At 39.0% G+C, this 22,208-nt stretch overlaps 1 protein-coding gene across 7 annotated transcripts in view; it reads left to right on the top strand.

Moving 5' to 3' along the window:
- Positions 1 to 22,208, top strand: part of AP2B1 (adaptor related protein complex 2 subunit beta 1) — a 119,481-nt gene that overhangs the window by 47,931 nt on the left and 49,342 nt on the right. For all 7 annotated transcript variants that reach the window (XM_008695409.2, XM_008695410.2, XM_040640989.1 and 4 more), the window contains exons 12-14: positions 1,051 to 1,149; positions 8,433 to 8,692; positions 15,452 to 15,644. In XM_008695409.2, coding sequence (XP_008693631.1) covers positions 1,051 to 1,149; positions 8,433 to 8,692; positions 15,452 to 15,644 — 552 coding nt within the window. The remainder of the gene's footprint in view (positions 1 to 1,050; positions 1,150 to 8,432; positions 8,693 to 15,451; positions 15,645 to 22,208) is intronic.

The raw sequence follows: 22,208 nt of genomic DNA, 5'->3' as shown, positions 1-22,208 counted from the left end.
TGTGTGTGTGTGTGTGTGTGTGTGAGAGAGAGAGAGAGAGAGAGAGAGAGAATTTACATATATAGTATGTTCATTTTCTCCCCAAAGGGGTCATCTTTTCATTTGTGCTGATTTCTGGTGGGACAAATCTTCTTTAGACCAGTGGTTCTCAAACTTTAATGAACCTAGAGAGTTTGTTAAAACACAGGTTGCTGGGCCCCATCCTTAGTGTTTCTGACTCGTTGGGTCTGAGATGGGCTTAAGCATTTTCATTTCTTACTGGGTTCTGAGTGCTGCTGCTGCTAGTGGTCCAGAACCACACTTTAGCAACTACTGGCTGAAGCAGTAGTTACCACTTCTTAATTTTCTCTCACCAGAAGATGACCTATTCCTGTTCCTAATGGTTGTGGCTCATTACAGCAGGGGTTCTCTCCTGGGGCTGGGGTGAGGACTGGCATGTGCCATTTGGAAAGATTCTCTGTGGGTGGTTGGACTTTCTCCCACCTTCTGTCTCTCTACCGAAATGGAGAGACCTGACCTCGGAGCTACAGGCCCAGAGAAGCAGATAAATTATAAAACCCTTTTCCCCTGGCATTTGCACTCACTGCACAGTGAAGGTCATGTACGTAATTTGCCATAGTAACTTTGGGCCTTTACAAGGAGCCCATACAAGCCTGTGGCTTTCTGTATGGTTCAGCAGCCCACTCTTAATTAGCTGTGATCTGGTGCGATTTTACTATTTCCTGGCTCTTACTCTAGTATGACAGATAATTCCCTAATTCTCCCTAAGTTGTATCTTTTGGCGGAAGTAAATAATAAAGGATTTAATAAATAGTGAAGCAATTTTTGATGCCAAAAATGCAGTTTAGGGATAAGAGGCCATTGAGTTAATTGATGAATACCTTTGACCTGCTATTTTTGATAATGGCTGAGTTTTAGCCTTTCTCTCTTAATCAAAATCAGAAAGCCCCCCTAGTAATTCATAGATGGATAAGCACTACTTTGGAAATGGTGGTAGGGAATCATGTAAATGCCTTTCACTTTATCTGTTAAATCATGTCACGGCCTTAGGTGCAGCTCACTCTGCTTACTGCCATCGTGAAGCTGTTTCTCAAGAAACCATCAGAAACACAGGAGCTGGTACAGCAAGTCTTGAGTTTGGCAACACAGGTATGAAATCTAGAAAAAGCGTGGGTTTGATTTGTCTGGTTTTATATTTAGGAAATTAGGAAACTTTCTAAGAAGATTCATTTGGAGAGGTTTTAATTGGAAAGGGTGCAGTCTAGATCCTGTTAAAATGTAAAAACAGTGTCTTTTATACCACTGAATTACAGCTGGTTCTATGGATTTTAAGTGAATTGACTGCAGTTTTTATGATAGTTCATGAAAATTGAACTTAGGTTTTTTTTTACTGTCAATGAAGGACCTACTACTATGTGAAAATGACATTGAGTCTCACAATACTGGGTGACTCACTTGAATCTCGCTCCTTTGGGGGGACTTAATTTTAGCTTCAAATGAAAGTACCATATAATGCTGGTATATGCCTTGACAAAGGTCTCAGGTATTGTTCTACCTTCTCGAGTTGATTGCCTATCTCTTTAAATAATTTTAAAGTGCTTATGCTGCCTTTTTAATTATTGGATATTTTTGGTCCTCCCTAGGATGAGTTCTGATTTCAGGAATGTGGCAGCCAGCCATAGAGATCAGGTCACAGTTTTAGATGCACAGAGATCAAAATAATTATTTTATCTAGTGTAACTAGAGTAGTTACTTATGTTCTTAATTGAGTTTACGAACAGGCTGGCTGTAGCAGGCTGTCGGAAGTTCAGGTGTGTGTCTACATATGAATCTGATTCAGATACTCAGTTCACCATTTTTCTTATTCATATCTTTATAGTGGTATTTTATCAAAATTTAAAATCCTTTCACAGTGCTTTGCCTAGTTCTAACCTGTCATCTTTCCTATTACTAATTTTACATCTTTCAAAATTTATTTGTAAGAGTTCTTTGGAGTGTTTTTTTTTTTTTTTTTTTCTTAAACTTCCCTTTTAAATATCTTCCTTTGTCTGAAGCAAAGCAGTTTCTGTAACCGTCAAGGCAGTGGTTATTTAATAGCACCTGTGTTGAAGTGAGCATCCTAGACTTCCTCATGTAGACCCTTGATCACTCGTTTGGATCTCTGATAAGATGGATTTAAAACAAGTTTCTGAGAGAGTCTGGGCCTTGCTCTCTGCTCATCTCTAGATACGGATAGTCTTATAATCAAGCAAGTGTATTTGGTAGGTTCCCCTTGTATTCCCAAGTTCTCAACCCTATCTCCATCTCCTATTTAAGGCTTATGGGTCTGTATTTAAAAGGCATCATAAGAGAGCTGTATTTTGGATTCTTGTCAGAGTTCAAACTCAGTCTTACCTCCTGGTATTTTTCAAAACTTCCCTTAGATAAAGTGTTTAGGGAGGATTGCCTAAAGAATACAGGGACTCTCTATTCTTACATATAATTGAAATTCAGCACTGAATCAAGCCAGATTATTAGAGGGCTGGGTATCTAGACTGCATTGTTTCTGACCCCTAATAGAATTTCATTTACGAAATTACATGGATACCATCATCTTGTAGCAAGGGTTGTCATGAGAAACTGTCCTCTTTGGGTCTGTTGTCAAAGTTATTTGTTATTCCATAATATGTCTTTTTCCTTATGAGGTCCCATTAGACAAATTCCTAACCAGTTTTGAATTCTCCTAAACCATTGGTATGTAGTTAACTGCCCATCTCAGTGGCTTACCCGACTAGGTGTCTTGAGCGTATCAGTTGGAAACCTTAGAATCAAATTTAAGGATCTCCTGTCAAAAACGTGTGGGTCATTGTGGTATGCATTTTTCTGTTTTTTAGTTTGAGTCAGGCTCTCTAGCCTTGGATGCCTTTTTGTAAGCTTTGCTAAGTCCTTTTCTAGGACAGGGCAGGGTATAAGTAAACCATCAGATATTCCTGATTCTAGACTTCTTGTACAAGGGCTAGTATAGAATCTTTAATAATAACCGTTTGTATTGTGCTTACTATGTACCAGGCATTCTAGTAAGCACTTCACATATTAACTTAATCTCAATAAGGGTTGCTACTGTTGTATTATTCCTATTTTTTTAAAGATTTTATTTATGCATTTGAGACAGAGCGATACAGAGAGAGACCATGAGCAGGGGGAGAGACAGAGGGAGAGGGAGAAGTAGACTCCCTGCTGAGCTGGGAGCCCAACATTTGGCTCGATCCTAGGAGCCTGGGATCACAACTTGAGCTGAAGGCAGACACTTAACCATCTGAACCACCCAGGCACCCCGGTATTATTCCTATTTTATACATGAGGAAACCGGGGCGTAGGCCCAGTTAGTATGGGGCAGAGCTAGGACTCAAACCCAGGAAGCCTGGCTTCAGTGTCTTTGCCCTTATCTACTGTGCTGTGCTGCTTCTCTAGTCTGAAGGGCAGGGATGACTTGGAGACTACACATTCTCTGCTTTCCCTGCTTGAAGCGCTATTGTGCATAAGCCATACGTATAAGTGAAATTAGTAGTTTTAAGATCATTGTAGATGATTATTTCATACTTGGCTATAAATAATTATTAAGCAGTTTCCCTAGCCCTGCCTTTTCAGTCCAGTTAATGAGATCTGAGGAGTTAGCATAAAAGAACAAGCACATTTATATATTGGGCATATATGTGTAATTATTATTGTGCATATATATATATATAGTAATACAAATTTCCACTGGAAGTTTTTTCTCTTTTTTTCCCCCTCAAATTCGTGAAATAAGAATCTAATACTTTTTTTTTTTTCTGATGCAAAAAGGTGGTTTTATTAAAGCACAGGAACAAGACTTGTGGGCAGGAGGAGCTGCTGAACCTAATACTTTTGGCTGGTAGCAATTTAAATTGAGGGCAGTGTGATCTGCTAAGTTGTGTTAATTTGAATTGGGTGATGGGGTTCTGTTTCTGCCACATCCCTGGTTCAGGACATGACTGAGCAGATTTCTTTTTAATACTGCTCCTCTCCCATCTTTACAGTGGAGTTAATTAATACTATTTTTTACCTGTGCTGAGATTTCAGTAAAGTACATGTGAAATATTTATGCTTCTAATTTTAAATAAAGTGATGGTATAATTAGAAATATTATTAGGGGATAACAAAATGAACCCTTGAATCCAAAGCTTTGTTTTAAAGATTTGTCTTCTTTGTTTTGGTAGTTAGAGAGGAATTAGTTAAGAATATACACAGAGGTGTCCAGACTTTAATAATTAACCCTGTGTAGAATATGAAAGAAAAATTAAGATGAAGACTTCTCTGGGAACTAGAAACCACCATCCTCAAGATCACCTGTGCTGCTTGTTGGAAGTATAAATTCCTGGGCCTGCTCCTGACATAATGAATGAAATCTATGCTGTGGCCCTGGAATCTGCCACAGAGTGGCTTTCCTGGTGTGTTATAATGTTGGTGCACTGTCCAGCTTAAGAATTACTGTTTTAGAGCTTGCCTGATAAGAATTGTTTTGAAGCTCTCAGATTTTTAGAAATGTACTATTTTTCCAGATCCTGGCAAGGAACTGTGTGGGGCTAGCAGAAAAGCAGATCCAAAACCATGGGCCAGATTTCTTGTGGCCTACAGATGAATAGTGAGGTAGTGAAGGCCAGCTTGCAATAGGCCTAACAGATCAGCCCTCAGAACAGCAGTGTTCAAACAGTGGAGATTCTTTCCTGCTCTTAACTTTAGGTCTTGGAAAATTTGTAGTCATTTCTTACAGGACTATATTTTTAAAGTCTGTGTCTATTAAGATTTACAGTGTGTATACCCTTTATTATTTGTTTATTTTTTGAGAGAGAGCATGTGGTAGAAGAGGGGCAGAGGGAAAGGGAGAGAGAATCGCAAGCAGGCTCCATGCCCAGCCCAGAGCCCAACATGAGACTCGATCTCACAATCCTGAGGTCATGACCTAAACCAAAATCAAGGGTCAGATTGAACTGGGGCGCCTGGGGGCTCAGTCTGTCAAGTGTCTGCCTTCAGCTCAGGTCATGATCTCGGGATCCTGGGATTGAGCCCGTCATCGGGGTATCTGCCTCTCCCTTTGCCTCTCCCTCTGCCTCTCCCTCCACCCCCCACTCGGGCTCGCTCCCTCTCCCAAATAAATAAATAAAATCTCCCCCCCCTTTTTTTTTAAGATTTTATTTATTTATTTGACAGTGAGAGACAGCGAGAGAGGGAACACAAGCAAGGGGAGTATGAGAGGGAGAAGCAGGCTTCCCATTGAGCAGGGAGCACGATGCGAAGCTCGATCCCAGGACCGTGGGATCATGACCTGAGCCGAAGGCAGACGTTTAATGGCTGAGCCACCCAGGAGCCCCCAAATAAATAAAGTCTTTAAAAAAAGAAAAAATAGAGTCAGACTTAACTGACTGAGCCACCTAGGCACCCTCAGTGTGTATACCCTTTAATCCGGTGATTCTGTATGCAGCATTTTGCCCTATTGCAGTGTTTTGAATTTGTGGAGGGGACTAAAACTTTTTTTTATAGATGTACATAATTTTGTAAATCCCCACAGGAATTATTTTTTGCCATTTGGTTAAGTGTATACATAATAGAAGAAATACATAATTTGAAGTAAAAAATATTTTAATCAGTATTATTAAATTGTATTACAAAGTTTAATACTTCAACAATATTACTAATTTGTAAAGGCAGAAGACCGAATTTTCCCAGTCAAGGGATGTGCAATGTGCATTTTAATTATATAATAAAAAGCATAATTAGTCTACAAATTTCAAATGGTGTGCATGGGGATTGAATATATAAATTAAGATTTAACTTTTGATTTATGTATCAACAAAAGCTGGGGTGGGGGGATTGCTTTCCTGACCTGTTATTTTGAGAAACTCATATTCTACTCTCTTAAAAAAATCAATTTATTTATGTTTTATGATGTTTAAACTTTGTTTCCAAATGAAAATCTAAGTGAGGAAGTTTCAGGCTGCTATTTATAAACAAATTACCCAACCCCTCAAAAACAAAACAAAATCATGTAAATTGGATACTATCACTGTTTCCTTTTTTTAACCCTGGCATTTCAAATACTACAAACATTTTGATATGGTATGTAATGCATATATATATATGTAATGCATATATATATATATATATATATATATATATATATATGCACTTCTGTTCCAGTGATGCAACCTATGTATATGATAAAGATGATCTTAAGTTATGTATACCATTTTGATACTCTGTTAACTAACTTTCCGTATCTTGGTGTTCTTTATGCTTTTTTGTTTTTAACCAGTAATCCACTGTGGATGCAAATTAAATGATATACAGCTGAGCAAAACCATTTAAAACTATGCAGTCAAAACCATTGGGTTCACTGCTAGTATTAAGCTGAATGCTAAGTGCCTTACGTGGCTAGATCATGAACCAGTTCATCTGCCTACTTAGAAACTCACATGGAAGCCCTCAGATTGGCCCAGTTTTGAAGAAAATATTTTTGTATGTGTGTTTTAAATACAGATAACTGGAACAGGGACTTACTGTTGTGGCAGTGGAACAGTGTGGGCATACGTGCCACCATGTCCACATTCTCTGAGAGGCAGATACCAGGATACTTACTTCCACTCTGTAATGATCACATGAATGAATGGCAGGAAGAAGGGAGAAAGAGGCAGGAATCTAAATATCCCTTGATAGGGCATTAGTCAGTAATGATGCAGTGCTATATATACAGGGGAAATTTGCAGGTGTGTATGCTAATGTGAAAAACACCTTGCAGTGCAGTATATGTAAAGTGAAACTGGTTTTGTATAAAATGAGTATATGTACACTTAGGAGCTTTCTGGAAGGATACATACCACACTGGAGAGTTAAAGTGGGGAAGGGTTGGATATTTGGGAAGACTTAAAATTTTTATTTATTTTTATTTTTAATTTATTTTTTAAAATATTTTATTTATTTATTAAACAGAGTGGGAGAGAGAGCAAGAGCAGGGGGAGGGGCAGAGGGAGAGGGAGAAGCAGGTTCCCTGCTGAGCAGAGAGCCTGACATGGGACTTGATCCCAGGACCCGGGGATTGTGACCTGAGAGCCAAAGGCAGATGCTTAACTGACTGAACCACTCAGACATAACCTATTTTAAATTTTTTTTTTAATTTTTTTTAAGATTTTAAGTAATCTCTATACCCACTGTGGAGCTTGAACTCATGACCCCCAAGAACAAAAGTTGTTAACTCTACCAACTGAGCCAGCCAGGTTCCTCAGAGACTTGTTTTTATATTACAAACTTCTAATTGTGATGTGGCATTGATAAATTTTTTTTTCCAGCCATGAGTATGTATAAAATTATTTTAAAACTAGCACACGAAAGACAGAATAAAATGTCACCCCTTTGCCAGGGGCGCTTGGGTGGCTCGGTTGGTTAAGTGTCTGACTTCAGCTTGGGTCATGATCTCAGGGTCCTGGGATTGAGCCCCATGTCTGGCTCCCCACTCAATGGGGAGTCTGCTTGTTCCCCTCCCTCTGTCCCTCCTCCTGCTTGTGCTCTCTCTCAAATAATAAAATCTTTAACAACAACAAAAAAAGTTTCTCTCCCTCTCCTTCTGTCCCCGCTCTGCCCCAAAATGTCACCCCTTTGGAAAGCACTTAGTTCCATGTACTCTTTGACAGTTTTTATTAGTTTAGGTAATAGTACCTCTCATACTGTATTGTTATAATTAGTACTCTGGGCTTATTCAGTCAGACACTATGTGTTGTTATCCTTTATTTCCAAGGCCTAGCCAGTGTCTCCATAGGAGATACTTAATAAATATTTGAATGAAGAAAGAAGGTATGGGTGAAATATTTGGAAGGTGTATTTCATGAATTATCCTGCTAATATTTATAGCAGTTTAAAAACATTATTTTTATGTTCCAAGGCCATCTCAAGAAGTTAATTTTTACCAGATTAAACTTCTATTTTCCGTTTCCCAACTTTTCTTGAATTTCAGTCTTAGGACTAACCCATCTCAATTTATATTTAAATTCGTTGAAACATTGGAAATTATAGAATTATGACTGTGTTAAAACTATGTTGAGTTTAAATATGTTTTTTAAAAAAAAGATTTTATTTATTTGAGAGAGAGAGCTCGAACAGGTGAGCTGGGGTGGGGGAGGGGTGGCAAAGGGAGAGGGAGAAGCAGGCTTCCCAGCTGAGCAGAGAGCCCATTGCGGGGCTGGATCCCAGGACCCCGGGATCATGACTTAAACTGAAGGCAGACGCTTTAACCAACTGAGCCACCCAGGAACCTGAGTTTAAATATCTTAACAGCCAACTCTTTATAGATCACTATAGCATCTTCTTGATAATAAATCAAGCAGGTTGGGTTTCTGTATGGAGAAAAGTTCCATTTAAACCTTCTTGCCCTTGCCTTTCATTAGGATTCTGATAATCCTGACCTTCGAGACCGGGGCTATATTTATTGGCGCCTTCTCTCAACGGACCCTGTCACAGCCAAAGAAGTGGTCTTGTCTGAGAAGCCACTGATCTCCGAGGAGACAGATCTTATTGAGCCAACTCTGCTGGATGAGCTTATCTGCCACATTGGATCTCTGGCTTCAGTGTACCATAAGCCTCCCAATGCTTTTGTGGAAGGAAGTCATGGAATCCATCGTAAACACTTGCCAATACATCATGGCAGGTAAGCAGATGAACTAGGTTTTGAGTGAGAAGTAACTCTAGGCAGTTGGTCTTCCTCATGCTTTTATAGTCTAGAAAAGAACTTACTGTGCATTTTGCAAACCTGCTATACTGTCCTGGGGGCTCCATCTGAATACCAGTGGCCACAAACATAATAGGTAAAAGGCCCCTCTGTGTTCTAATCTGGGAGGAGGTAAGATAATGGCTTCAGAAAATGGAAAAGACCTAAACTGATAAAGTTTGAGAGTTGCTTAAGTCTGCAGATGAGGCTAGAAATCTTGTCAGGGCTGGAAATTTGGAAGAAAGCCTATATGTACCTTTAGCTTTTTTTTTTTTTTTTTAAAGATTTTATTTATTTATTAGAGAGCATGAGTGGCAGGGGGAGGGGAGTGGCAGCAAAGGGAGAAGCAGACTCCTTGTTGAGCAGGGAGCCCACTGTGGAGCTGGATCCCAGGACCCTGAGACCGTGACCTGAGCCAAAGGTAGCAGCTTAACCAACTAAGCCGCCCAGGCGCCCCTACCTTTAGTCTAACTTTGGCTGAAGCTTATGGATAAAGTTAGCAGATACTCCTTTTGTGCTATAAAGCTGAAAATGAAATAATATTTGCAGGATTTTTTTTATAAAAGCAGCCTAGATTCCTTCCTTCTACTGGCTTTGGGCTTTGTTCTTTTTCTAGCTCCTTAAGGTATAAGGTTAGGTTTGAGATTTTTCTTGCTTCTTGAGGTGAGCCTGTATTGCTCCTACCTTCCTTAGAATAGCTTTTGCTGCATCTCAAATATTTTGGACAGTTATATTTTCATTTTCATTTGTCTGCATGTATGTTTTGGTTTCCTCTTTGATTTCTTGGCTGACCCATTCATTGTTTAGGAGCGTGTTGTTCAGCCTCCATGTGTTGATGTTCTTCTCACAGAATTTTCCTTGTGGTTGATTTCTAGTTTCATACCATTGTGGTCAGAAAAGATGCATGATATGATTTCAGCCTTTTTTAATTTATAAGACTTGTTTTGTGACCTAAAACGTGATTTATTTTGGAGAATGTTCCATGTGCACTTGGAATACACACAAAAATATGTATTCCGTTGTTTTGGGATGAAATGTTCTGACTATATCTGTTAAAAAGCATCTGGTCCTATGTGTCATTCAAAGCCACTGCTTCCTTGTTGGTTTTCTGTGTGGATGATATATCCACTGATGTAAGTAGGATGTTGTCCCCTGCTGTTATTGAACTACTGTCATTTTCTTCCTTAATGTCTGTTAATAGTTGCTTTATGTATTTAGGTGCTTCTATGTTGGGTGCATAAGTACTTACAATTGTTATATTCTCTTGTTGTTTCCTTCGTTAGGTGGTGTCCTTTGTCTCTTGCTACAGTCTTTGTTTTAAAGTCTATTTTGTCCAGTATAAATATTACTACCCCATCTTTCTTTTTGCTTCCATTTGCATGGTAAATGTGTTTCCATCCCTTCATTTTCAGTCTGCATGTGTCTTTAGGTCTCAAGTGAGTCTCTGGTGGGCAACATATAGGTGGCTCTTGCTTTTTTATCCATTCAGTCACCCTGTGTTTTGTGGTTAGAGCATTTAGACAGTTGGGATGCAGCAGTGCTGTTCCAAGAGGGAAAATTACAGCAGTACCTTCCTGAGCAACTCAGGAAGCAAGTAAAATCCCAACCTAATCTTACACCTAAAGGAACTAGAAAAAGAACAAAGCACAAAGCTGGTAGAAGGAAGGAAATAGTAAAGATCAGAGCAGAAATAAATGAAATAGAGACCAAAAAAATAATAGAACAGATTAAGGAAGCCAGGAGCTGGTTCTTTGAAAAGATCAATAAAATTGCTAAACCTTTAGTCAGACTCATCAAAAAAAGAAAGAGAAAGGACATATTTAAGCAGGAAAGGACAACATCCAAGCCAATGTTTATTGATATTCGTTAACCTTCACTTGAGTTGACTCTTTGATTTTAGGGCAGGTGCTGTGATCTTCATCCAAAGGAAGTGTGGCTTCATGAGGATTAGGCTTCATGTCGCATTTCTCCTGTAGGCAAGCATATTTAACCTTCTAGATGTGGCATTTGACTTCTAAGTACATCATCTCCCAGTCTGTTAAGTTTGGGTAATAAATAGTGATTTTCTTTTTAACCTGCCTGTGTAACCATATTTATATGCCATTTAGATTACTTGTCTCCTGATGAGTTTTGACTCTCAGAGGGGGGAAGTGAAACAAATCAACAAATAAAAATAACCCTTTCTAGAACACAAGAAAAGGACCAGTATTTAAACTATAAAAAGAAACAATTTCTTTTTCTTTTTTTTTTTTTTTAGATTTTTTTATTTATTTATTTGACAGAGATAGAGACAGCCAGTGAGAGAGGGAACACAAGCAGGGGGAGTGGGAGAGGAAGAAGCAGGCTCACAGCAGAGGAGCCTGATGTGGGGCTCGATCCCATAATGCCGGGATCACGCCCTGAGCCGAAGGCAGACGCTTAACCGCTGTGCCACCCAGGCGCCCCAAGAAACAATTTCTTACATGAGGTCTTTATCTGATTAATAGTCTTTTTAATTTGTTACCTTCACAATCCCTTATGTGGTTCCTTTTTAGATCATCTTCTTTTTTTTTTTTTTTTGGCCCATTTGTGCTTGTATTGTCTTTTTAAGGGAAACACAAATGCATAAAAATCCATTTTGAAATAAATAGGGATGATACATTGCTGCAAATGGCTTATCCATAATAGCACTGACATTACTTCGCTCTCTTCTGCAGCATTAAGAAGTGATATGCCTCTGACATGAAATACAGCTACACTGTAAAACCTTATTCTGCCTCTTCTAGAGAGCTGAAAATGCTTACTTAACTGAATCTTTTAAAATCACTTGGGAAAGGGAAAAGTGCTTTTTATTTGGCTATTGCTTACTAAAACTTGTCAGCTGCTCTGGGGCTAGGTGAGATGGTAAGTAGTTGTTTACTTTAGAAAAACCTCACCTTTTAAAAATACTGCTTTGGTGACAATTATGCAGTTATTTCCCAGGAGTTTACAATGGGAAACATTTTTACGTTAATTTTCTAGTGTTGTCGTTTAGAAAGAATGCGTAACGATTTACCGTGTTCTTGTGGAAATCACAGGATCATTTACTTCTTTTCATCTAACTCACTTTATCTTCTCATGGAAAGAAAATATGTGCATTGTTACCTATTCTGCTTTCTATTTAGAGGTACTGATAAACAATATAACAGAACACTTCTTAAACAGCACATGTCATAAGGTGATAGAATTTCATGTACAGAGAATATCCTTTATAGAGATTTCATATATTTCTTGGCAGGCGTATATGAAATTGCTTCCCCCTTTTGACTTCTTTATTAATTTTTGGCTATATTTGCCCCTCTTCCTTCAATCTAGATACTTCTCATCTTGGCTTCCTTGACACTTTTTGCTCCTAAGTCACCTTTCTTAGGTTGTTCTTCTGTCTTTAATCTTTGCTGTCCTGTGTTCATTCTCTTTTCTGATCATTAATCCTGATTGTGTTGCAAGGCTCATTCTGAAGCTTCTCTTTCTGTGCTTCTCTTTGTGTTCCTTTCGGGAACTGATCTACTAAAAACAGCCACTGACCTCTTACAAGGCTTTACATGTTATACCATGTTTTCATTTCATCTTGTCTAAAATAGATCCCTGTGTTTTAGTGACATTGTTATCATTTTATTGATGAGGAATCTTTGTCTCAGAAAAGTTGTCGCTTGCCCAGGATCACACAGCCGGTGATTTTTGGAGCCAACACTTGATCTTTGTCTTCTTACTCTAGACCACCTCCTCTCACCGCCACACCTGTGGTGCTCTGCTGATTTCACTTGAGATGTGTGTTTGAATTTCTTCCCAATTTACTTCTCCAACCCTCACTGCGAGTCCCTTGTCCTTAGCTAGCTGTTGGACTTCTTCACTTGTTTTTCGTATTTGAAATTTAGCATTTGGAAACAGCATTCATTTTTCCCATCATCCCTTCAGATTCCTCTGTCATTACGAAGACTGGTGTCATCACCAGTCTTTTGCTTCTTAGTTTTTGTTTGTTTATTCTTTGACTTTGATTATTCATTCTTCTCTCTTGTATGTTCAAGAAAATACTGTTAACGGAATTTTTACATTATTTTTTTTCTTCGTATTATGTAAATCTTAGAAAACATGCAAGTTAGAGTGGGATACAAACTCCCATCCACTCATCACAGCTTCAACAGTTCTCACTATTTTGCCGAGCTTGTTTCATGTATCACTGCCACAATTTTTTATTTTTGAGGGAGGTAGAGTATTTTAAGTCAAATTCCAGACTTCCTGTCATTTCACCTTTACTTGGTATCTCTAATAGGACTTTTTAAAAAAAAAAATCACAATAAATTATACAGCCTAAGAAAATTAGAAATGATTATTTAATATTGCATACGCAGTCTTAACTATTTTCAGATTTTCTTAATTGTCATTCTCTGTTCTCTTAAAATTTATCTAAGATTGGTTTTACTTTGTTCTTAAATGTTTGGAAGAATTCACAGTGAAGCCATCTGAGACTGAATTTTCTTTGTAGGATTTTCCTCCCTCCCCCCCATTAAATTGGTATATCATTTATAATAATCTTAATAGTGCACTGACCTTTAGTGTATAGCTCAGTAGATTTTTACATATGTATACAATCATAACCACCACCCTCATCAGATATTTCCAGCACCCTAGAAGATTCTTCATGCCCCTTTGCTGTTAATTCCCACTCTCCAAAGATAACTATTGTTTTGACTTCCATCACTACAGTTTTGCTTATTATTGAAGATGATATAAATCAGTTATATGTCTCAGTTTATTGGTATATAGTATTCCATTGCCTGAATATACTATAGTTTACTTATATCTTCTGTTGATGTACCTTTGGATTGTTTCCAGTTTGGGGCTCTTACGGATAAAGCTGCTATGAATATTCTTGTGTATATCTTAGTAGACTTACATACTTACATCTCTTGTGTATACAACTAGGAATGGAATTGCTGGGTCATAGAATAGATGTCTGTTTGGCTACAGGAGACACTGCCAGTTTTCCCAAGAGATTGTACCAGTGTACGCTTCCAGCAGTGTATGAGTTCTCGGTGATCCACATCCTGACGAGCACTTGGCGTTGTCAGGCATGTTCATTTTTGCCATTCTGACAGAGTGATGGGACCTTGCTTTAGTTTTTATTTGCATTTTCCTGTTGAGTACAGATTGTTTAAGTCCCTCTTCATATGTATAGAGTACTAGTAATTTGTGACATGCCCGATCTCCTTATTTTTTTATTGAGTTCTCTTTTTCATTGTAGGAATTCTTTATATGATAATTGAATGATTTGTAAGTATCTTTTATGTGATTTTGGTACATATCTTGTCAGGTACATGCATTGCGAGCATCTTTCTGTAGTCTGCGGAATATACTTTCTCTCGTTCTCTCTAGATGGTGTTATTTGAAGAAAAGATGCTCTCAGTTTTAGTGGAGTCCAGATCATCTTTTTTTTTCTTTTGTACTTACTGTTCTCTGTAAAAACTTTGGTCTACTCCAAGGCCATCAAGGTATTCTCCTAGGTTTTCCCCTTCACATTTATGTTGGCTTTTCTCTTTAATTTTTATTTTGTGAGGTAGAAGAGTCAGGTCTCATTTTCTTCCTCACACAGCTATGCAGTCGACCCAACAACATCTGCTACCTCTTGGATCTCGCCACTTTTTATTTTTATGTATGATGGTTGTAGCAGTTTAGATTACTCGTTGCCGATCTCCACGCTCATTCTTCCAACTTCAGCCCATTTGACACACAGCTGCTAGAGTAATGTTTCTGTAATGTTACTTTTAGTTCTTTGTTCAACAAATCAAAGTGATTCTGCATTGCCTATCGTAAAAATTAACGTTCCAGGCTAGTTTTCAGTTTTATCTCCCACTTCTTCTCTTTCCCAAAATCTTAATCCCAGTTTCTGCTCCTGCCAATATAATTTTTTCACCACGCCTAACGTCAGATTGTTCATTTCTTTGCCTTTGCACAAACTATCCTTTCCTTTAGGGAAAGTCTCTCCCTGTTAGTTCCTCATAACTGTGCTGTTCCTCAAAATCTAGTCATAAAACCATTCTCAGAAGCTTTTAGAGTCAGCCCTACCTGGCTTGTTTTGTTTCTCAGCTATATCCTGCCATGTGCAGACACTCATACAGTGCTCATTTCTGCTATTACACAGTAAATGTACTTTGCAGTCATTTTGTAAATGCTGCTTTTTGTTGTTATTTGAGGACAGGAAATATATTTCCTTTTTAAAAAATATGGCCCTAAGGTTCTCATTACGGTGCTCCATCATAGTGTAGGTGCTCAGTTAAAACTGACTGACTGCTGAGGTTATATAGTATACATTTATTTTCATTTGAGCAACTGTATTTTGATAAAAATAAGAATTGCTGTCATCTCTTCATGTGCATCAGCAAATGATTATGAAATAAGTTTTTCGGGGCACCTGGCTGGCTCAATTGGTAGAGCATGCAACTCTTGATCTTGGTGTTGTGAGTTTGAGCCCCACGTTGGGTGTAGAGATTATTTAAAAATAAAATCTTTTAAAAAAAATACTGCTAAAATAAATAAATAAATAAATAAATAAATAAGTTTTACTTTACTTTATTTAATTTTTTCCTTCTCCTGTGTTTTATAGATCTGACATTCAATTGTGCCTTGTTTTTATGTCCTGGGTGAAACTTTTCTCTTTTCCCCTCTTTGTGTGTGTGACTGCAGCACTGATGCAGGTGACAGCCCTGTTGGCACCACCACTGCCACAAACCTGGAACAGCCTCAGGTTATCCCCTCTCAAGGGGACCTTCTAGGAGACCTTTTAAACCTTGACCTTGGTCCCCCAGTCAATGTGCCACAGGTGTCCTCCATGCAGATGGGAGCAGTGGATCTCTTGGGAGGAGGACTAGATAGTCTGGTAAGTATCTTTCTTCCTTCTTTCTTTGGTTATTTTTAATTCTTGATATGCTAAAGAGCTTTAGATTATTCAGCTAGAACTAGACCTTTCCTTGATGAGCAGAGCAATGTCCTTTGATAAAGGACAGGATTTTTGTCTTCATAGAATTAACTGATGTTGTCAATTAATTAATTAATTGTTATGGGGCATGTTTTGCAACTGTGCGGGATTGTTTTGTTGTCCTGCCTCTAAATAGAACTTTTGATATTTAGCCGACCTCTTGTTCAGCAGTCTTAATATTGAGTACCCTTTCCAGAGCTGATTATTATTCCTGCTTCTTAACTCTGGATCGCCCCTGTAATTCCCTTTTCCCTGAACAGCATTTAAATGACCTCATAGAGATCATCCTATCTTGAGGCTTTCAAACCTTGGCCTTTTTTATATTTTATTGGCTTATGCCCCAATTCTGAAAAGTTTTGAGGCAGCCATTTGAGCCATTTGTGTAAAAAATGTACCTCTATTACAGTTGGCGAGTACTGCTTGATTGGTTCTTTTTGCCCCCCTTCTTCCTCCTACCCATACTTCCAATTTAATTAGCTTCCAGGATTCTACTAATAAAAGGCTCCAAAGTCCAGAGTATCTGTGAATATGTGCCACCAATGGGAACTAAAATTAGTTTTTGTTCCTGAACAAGATAAATGAGAAATATTAACGATGACCTTCCATCTGTATAGAGAAGGCCGGAAAAGTAACAGGTCACATCACATGGCTGTCTACAAACCAGGTTTTTAATTGTGGTGGAATTAGAGGGGCTCTTTTAGCTAGACACTTGTACATGATTATCTGTAAAGATGCCCAACAAACTTACTTCCCAACATCAGAAATTGGAAGACATGCCATAGATTTGAAAATGTATGTTCTCAGAGATTACATGAACTAAACAGCCTTACTTTCTGCTACACGCACCAGCATTTTCTCTTCTACCTTATGAGCGACATTATATCTGGGATTTATGCCAGCCAGTACAGGTACATTTAATTCTTGGCTGGCAGAGGGTCTAAGAAAATAGGGTTCTGGTCATATCTCTGTGGGTTGTGCATTTTACTAATGGAAAGTCACTGCTTTCAGAGTCTGTACACTGACCAAGCTCTAGATACCAGCTCATAGGGATGCAAGTAGCACTCCTTATTATCTTTCTTGGGAATGTAAGCATTTGCTTTTCATATTCATATCTTTAATGAGTGTATTTGACCATTTATATAAGAATAGTTTCCTCGTATGATCATTCTGCATGGCGACATGCCTCCCTGTAGACTCAGAAGGGTCTGTGGAGTCTCTCAGGAGACTAAAAAGTGAATACTGAAATAGCAACGGGTTCTCCCAGAAATTCCACATAACCTTTGAAATAACTGTTCCTGTTCTGTTGACACATCACCCACAGGTTAAGTGTTACATCCTGCCCAACTCAAGTTTGTGCCTTAACAACCCTCTTTATTAATTTACCTGATGGCTGACAACATGATGGGCTCATTGAACCTAATGAGTGACAAAGAAATTAAGCTTGAAGGATGGAGGGAAGAAAGATGCCCTATATTTTAATGTTGTCTGTCCCAGGATTTTGTGCTCTTGCTTTTTGACCTGCTTTAGTGTGGAAGGAAAGGGACATGGTATTTCTGTGTGGTTTGTATTAGCAGTTGCTGGCTCTTAATGCCCATGAGTTTTCTCCTTTTCCTTTGCTTAGCTGTTCACTCACCTGTTAGAATTCGCACAAGTATTACTTCAAATAGGAAAAAAAAGTTACATTTTTAGGTTGTAGTAGCCAGAGTCACACATGGGCCTGCTCTTTCTTTCTTTCTTTGGATGTTCTTTTTGGGGTGGGGAGTACATTGTTTTTCCATTTGGATTTTTAAATATTATACAGCTTTTGCTATGGAGGCCAGTAATGTTCCTATGTAACTCTGTAAGTTTACCTCTTCCTGACTTCAGATTCAAAATGGTATACTTCGTGGTATAGCCCTAGAAAGTCATGCAGTTTTCAGCTTATTCTGTGATATAAATATATCTCAGAAATCAAAATGAGTAAAGGCCCTTTTTGCTTTGGATCTATGTGGGGTTAAATATATATTCACTCAGAGAACTAAGATCCTTTTAAGAGAACATCACAAGGAAGGCCTACATCTGGCTGCGTGGAAGGCGGGTTTCCAAGGCAGCTATAGAGTGTGCCATTTTAAAATGCTTTTATTGTTCCTTCGTAAATTGTCTGATTTAAAGAGGGAAATAACCCTCACAGTTATTACTTAATCTGTATACATAGTGCTGTTTCTTGAATGAATCTTGCCTTACAGCAGTGCTCCTCAAACTATAATGTAAATCTGTATAAATCCTATATATCTCCTGGAGATCTTGTATAAGGCAGATTCCGATTTAGTTGGTCTGACTTGAGACCGAGGAGTCTGCATTTCTAACAAGCTCCTGGCTCCATGGGCCATATTTTGCATAAAACCATAGAATTTCTGGGACCACTGTGAACCACTTCAGTTTGGTGCTTGTACCATAGCTGTTGGCAAACCTGGATGCCTTTTTCTCTTAACTTCAGCAGTAAACACACTCCTGGAAAGAGGGCTCCTCCTCTGCCCCAAATTGAGGGAGGGCAAGAAACTCCTGAAATTATTTTTGGATAATAATAAAAGAAGGAAAGGTCCTTCTTTTTACTCTCTAGGAAGAATAGTGTTGCTGGGAGTGGTAGCTTTCCACCCAGACCGCGATGTAAAATTTGGCCTTGGTTAGGGTTATGTGTTCACCTGGCAAGGAGCACTCAGGTTGCCTTAGTAACCTTCAGAAGGGCAGACAGCTAGGCATCCATATGCTTTCTGCTGCTTTTATCATTGCTGTCTAAGGGAACCCTACCCGTAGGGGTCAGTGGTGTGCTGCTAATGAAGTATGGCAGCTACAGACCTTTATTTAAGCTTTTGGGGTTCTCAGCTCCAGCTGCATAGTTAGTCCCACATTAGTACTATATTAAAAAAGAAAGAAAGAAAAAGAAAACTATCAGGGCACCTGGGTGACTTACTTGGTTAAGCATCTGACTCTTGGTTTCGGATCAGGTCGAGATCTCAGGGTCATGAGGTGGGCCCTCACGTCCGGGCTCCACACTCAGTGGGGAGTCGGCTTGAGATTCTCTCCCTCTCCCCCTGCCCCTTCGCTCTTGTGTACGCTCACTCTCTCTCTCTGTCTCTCTCTCTCTCAAATAAATAAATCTTAAAGAAAAACTATCAGTGTTTGGGCCCAATCCTGGAGCAGTTAAACAGAATTTCTGAGAGACAGGACCTAGACGTTGATATTTTGGAAAGGTACCCAGGTTATTTTAATTTTGCATGCAAGGTTCAGAACATTGAACCAAAGGAAGTTCCAAATGGAGTTAGGTAGAGATGTTAAAAATTGATCTCTAAGCCAAGACAGTGATTTCTACTGAAGAATTATACTCTGGGGAGCCTCTTCAGTACCTCCTCCAAAAACAGACCTCTCTGCGTTTACCTCTGTTCTTTCCCCTTCTCCCCAGGACATTTTTATTTTATTTTGCAGTTAGGTAGTCCAGCCTACCAGAAATGGGCCAGAAGTTGAATTTGACCAATTTAGATTTAGTTGCTCAGTCCCAGGGGTCTTTTTACCTTTGCTCACTTTGTATAATTGGAGACTGAAAATTGTTTTTGTATTTTAGATTGTCACCTGTTTTTCTGTTGTTGTTTTTTTTAAGAGAGTATGCGCACTGGGTCGGGAGGAGGGGCAGAGGGAGAGGGAGGGAGAGATTCCCAAGCAGGTTCCATGCTCAGTGCGGAGCCCAGCGTGGGGCTCAATCTCACAATCCTGAAATCATGACCTGAGCCAAAATCAAAATCAAGAGTTGGACGCTTAACCGACTGAGGGATACCCAGGTATCCCTCTGTCCTTTTGTCTTAAAACTTACAAATTCACTAGAGAGTTATTCTTCTCTTTTCATATTCTGGTGATCCTTCCATTAGATCTTGTTTACCTTCTTTCATTGTAAAATTTTGAGATTTAGTGAATTGAAGCTTTTTCTAGAATTGTCATTAAGGAAGTACTTATCTATTTATTTATTTATCATTATTATTTGCCACAGTATACCTGAAGACTCCAGCCTTCTTCCATCAATAATAGTGTCTCATAACAGCTGTGATTTTTAAACCAAAAAAAGAGTGGGTGGGGATATTGCTGTGATGTAAAGAAAACACACACACATTCCATGCCTCCTAGTTGATTCTTATTTATTTATTTTGGATGCAGGCACCTTTGAAAATTATTGATTTAGGCAGAGCTTCAGATTTTAAAAATGGAATGCTTTTTCATCACAGGACTCAAATCAAAATGGATTTTCTCCATCTTTTTTCCAATCTCCTTACTGAAATATCCCCATTTTTAGTTTCTGCCTGCCTTAGCATATTCTCTTTTGCTTGAACTCTGCAGATAGTTTCCTCCTTCTGTTACTGTAAACTTAACTGTCACCTTGACGTGGATTGAATTGTAGTGAAACTTTTATGGTTGATGTGTTCTTCACATAAAGCAGGATAGTATACCATCTAAATGTAGGCTTACAAAAGCTGCTTGAGTCTTTTCGTTTCTTAGTTTCAGAAGTCTTGTATGGGTCTCTCGATGCCTCTGATATGGAATCTAAGAGAGTGCTCATTCGGGGTAGTATGACTTTCCTGACAGTGCAAATCCTGGTTTGGTGTAGTGTGGACGGTGACCTGAGGCCCATGTGTAGGACTCCTGCATACATGTTGCAAAGATACACCATTTGCTAGTAAGTCTGACATCTGTGAGATTCACTAAAGTAATAATTGAATCTGGTTTTGTTTTTTGTTTTTGTTTTTTTGTCATCTTTACTTTCAGGCTGTCAGCAGAGGCCTTGGCTAAATTATAGCCTTTTGCTCATCCAAGGTGCTGTGCATTATTCTATTTAGATAAATGGTGCTATTGTACCAAGGCCGGAAAGGAAGCATTATCCAGAGTGCCCTTTCTCTTTGCTGACAGAGGTTTTCCAGCCAGAGAAATGTCCTTTCAGTGTGCCCAGCTGGAATAGTGTGGGCTAGAGGAGAAACTGCCTTTTCCTAAATGCAGTGTATGTTTTTCAAATCCTCCCACTCTATTTGTGTTTTTTTCCCCAGTATAATTAACATACAGTGTTAATGTCAGGTATACAATATAGTGATCCAGCAATTCTCTACATTTCTCAGTGTTGATCATGATAAGTGCACCCTCCCACCCTGTTTCTTACACGTTCTTATTTTTAGTTTTGAGAAATTTTAAGTCAGGTACTATTTTAGGGATAATTTTAGTTTTTTTAGCCCACAGGACTAAACTACTACATACTCGTTTTGCATCTTCCTATTTCTTCCTCTGGAAAAGATTTGCAGTGATTAAAGAGCTCAAGTTTTAGAGTTGGTGGTGTTGTGGGGAACTCTTTGTGAATTAAAGCCCAGTTTTGCCTGGTAAATTCTTCAGTGTGATTTCTGTAACCACTCTCTTTTTATCAGGCAGTTTGGGGGAATAATTACCCAATACTGAGTTTCTGTTGCCATTCCAGTTTCCTGTGCTTAGAACTTTTATAGTTTCTAATCCCCAAAATTCTGCAAGGAAATTACATTGGGCCCCATTTCACAGAAAACTGAAGGCGGCATAGCAAGTAAATCTCAGAGTCAAGATTTGAACCCAAGACTCTCCTGAGATTCCTCCAGTTTGTTTTGTGATTGTCATCTTCTAGAATAGAGTCCAGTCTCACTTAACTTTGGTCCTCCTCAGACGGGGGTACACAGTGTTTGGAGTACACAGCGGAGTGCAGGATGCGTTCGTAGCTGCAGGATAAATTTGGCTCATCCCTCTTGCAGTGTCACTCTTACCTGATGGTAAGGAGGGTAAGCACAGACTAAGCGCTGCCGTTCTAAGGCTGAGAATGTAAACGTGCGTGAACGCGTAAGCCAGGGCCCAAAGTTCGTTTGCCCTCTGCCTCTTCTCACTGTGCCGCTTCCTGTCCTCTGGCTATATGAGTTTGGGCCGGCTTGCCACTAGGAGGCATATGAACGTTTGAGAAAGACTAGAAGTGTATTCATTTGTGAAAAGAGGGACTGGTTAAGTTCGTACATCTATCTTGCAGCAAAAGGCACAAGATTGTTCCTCTTACCCTCTTGTAAGCAGAGCCATGAAATCTTTCCTTCTTATCTATTCGGCAGTGAGCTGTGATATAAACCACTAGTAAACCACTAGTGCTTGCAGAGCGATAAATAATGCCCAGGGCATTCTTCTGCTGAAAACTTGCTGTCAAAACTGTTCAGACAATAATACATTTCCTCTCTAGAAAAGACTTTGGCCTTGGGATGGGGGCTGGGTCCTTTTTTCCCCTAATTGGTTCTATTCCTGTGTGTTGGAAATGTTGATGCCAATAGGATGTCCTAGGCCAGTTGATGAAACAGTTTCGTCAGCCTTCTGTCCATTTTGTGATAATTTTTTCCAATAAAATGATTCATTTCAAAATTGTCTCCCCAAGAAGTAATATTGCCAATAGCCCTGCTT

This window comes from Ursus maritimus, unplaced genomic scaffold (assembly GCF_017311325.1).
Source record: "Ursus maritimus isolate PB19 unplaced genomic scaffold, ASM1731132v1 scaffold_24, whole genome shotgun sequence".
NCBI lineage: Eukaryota > Metazoa > Chordata > Mammalia > Carnivora > Ursidae > Ursus > Ursus maritimus.
The sequence above is the reverse complement of the archived record's forward strand: the minus strand, read 5'-3'. Positions and strand labels throughout refer to the sequence as shown.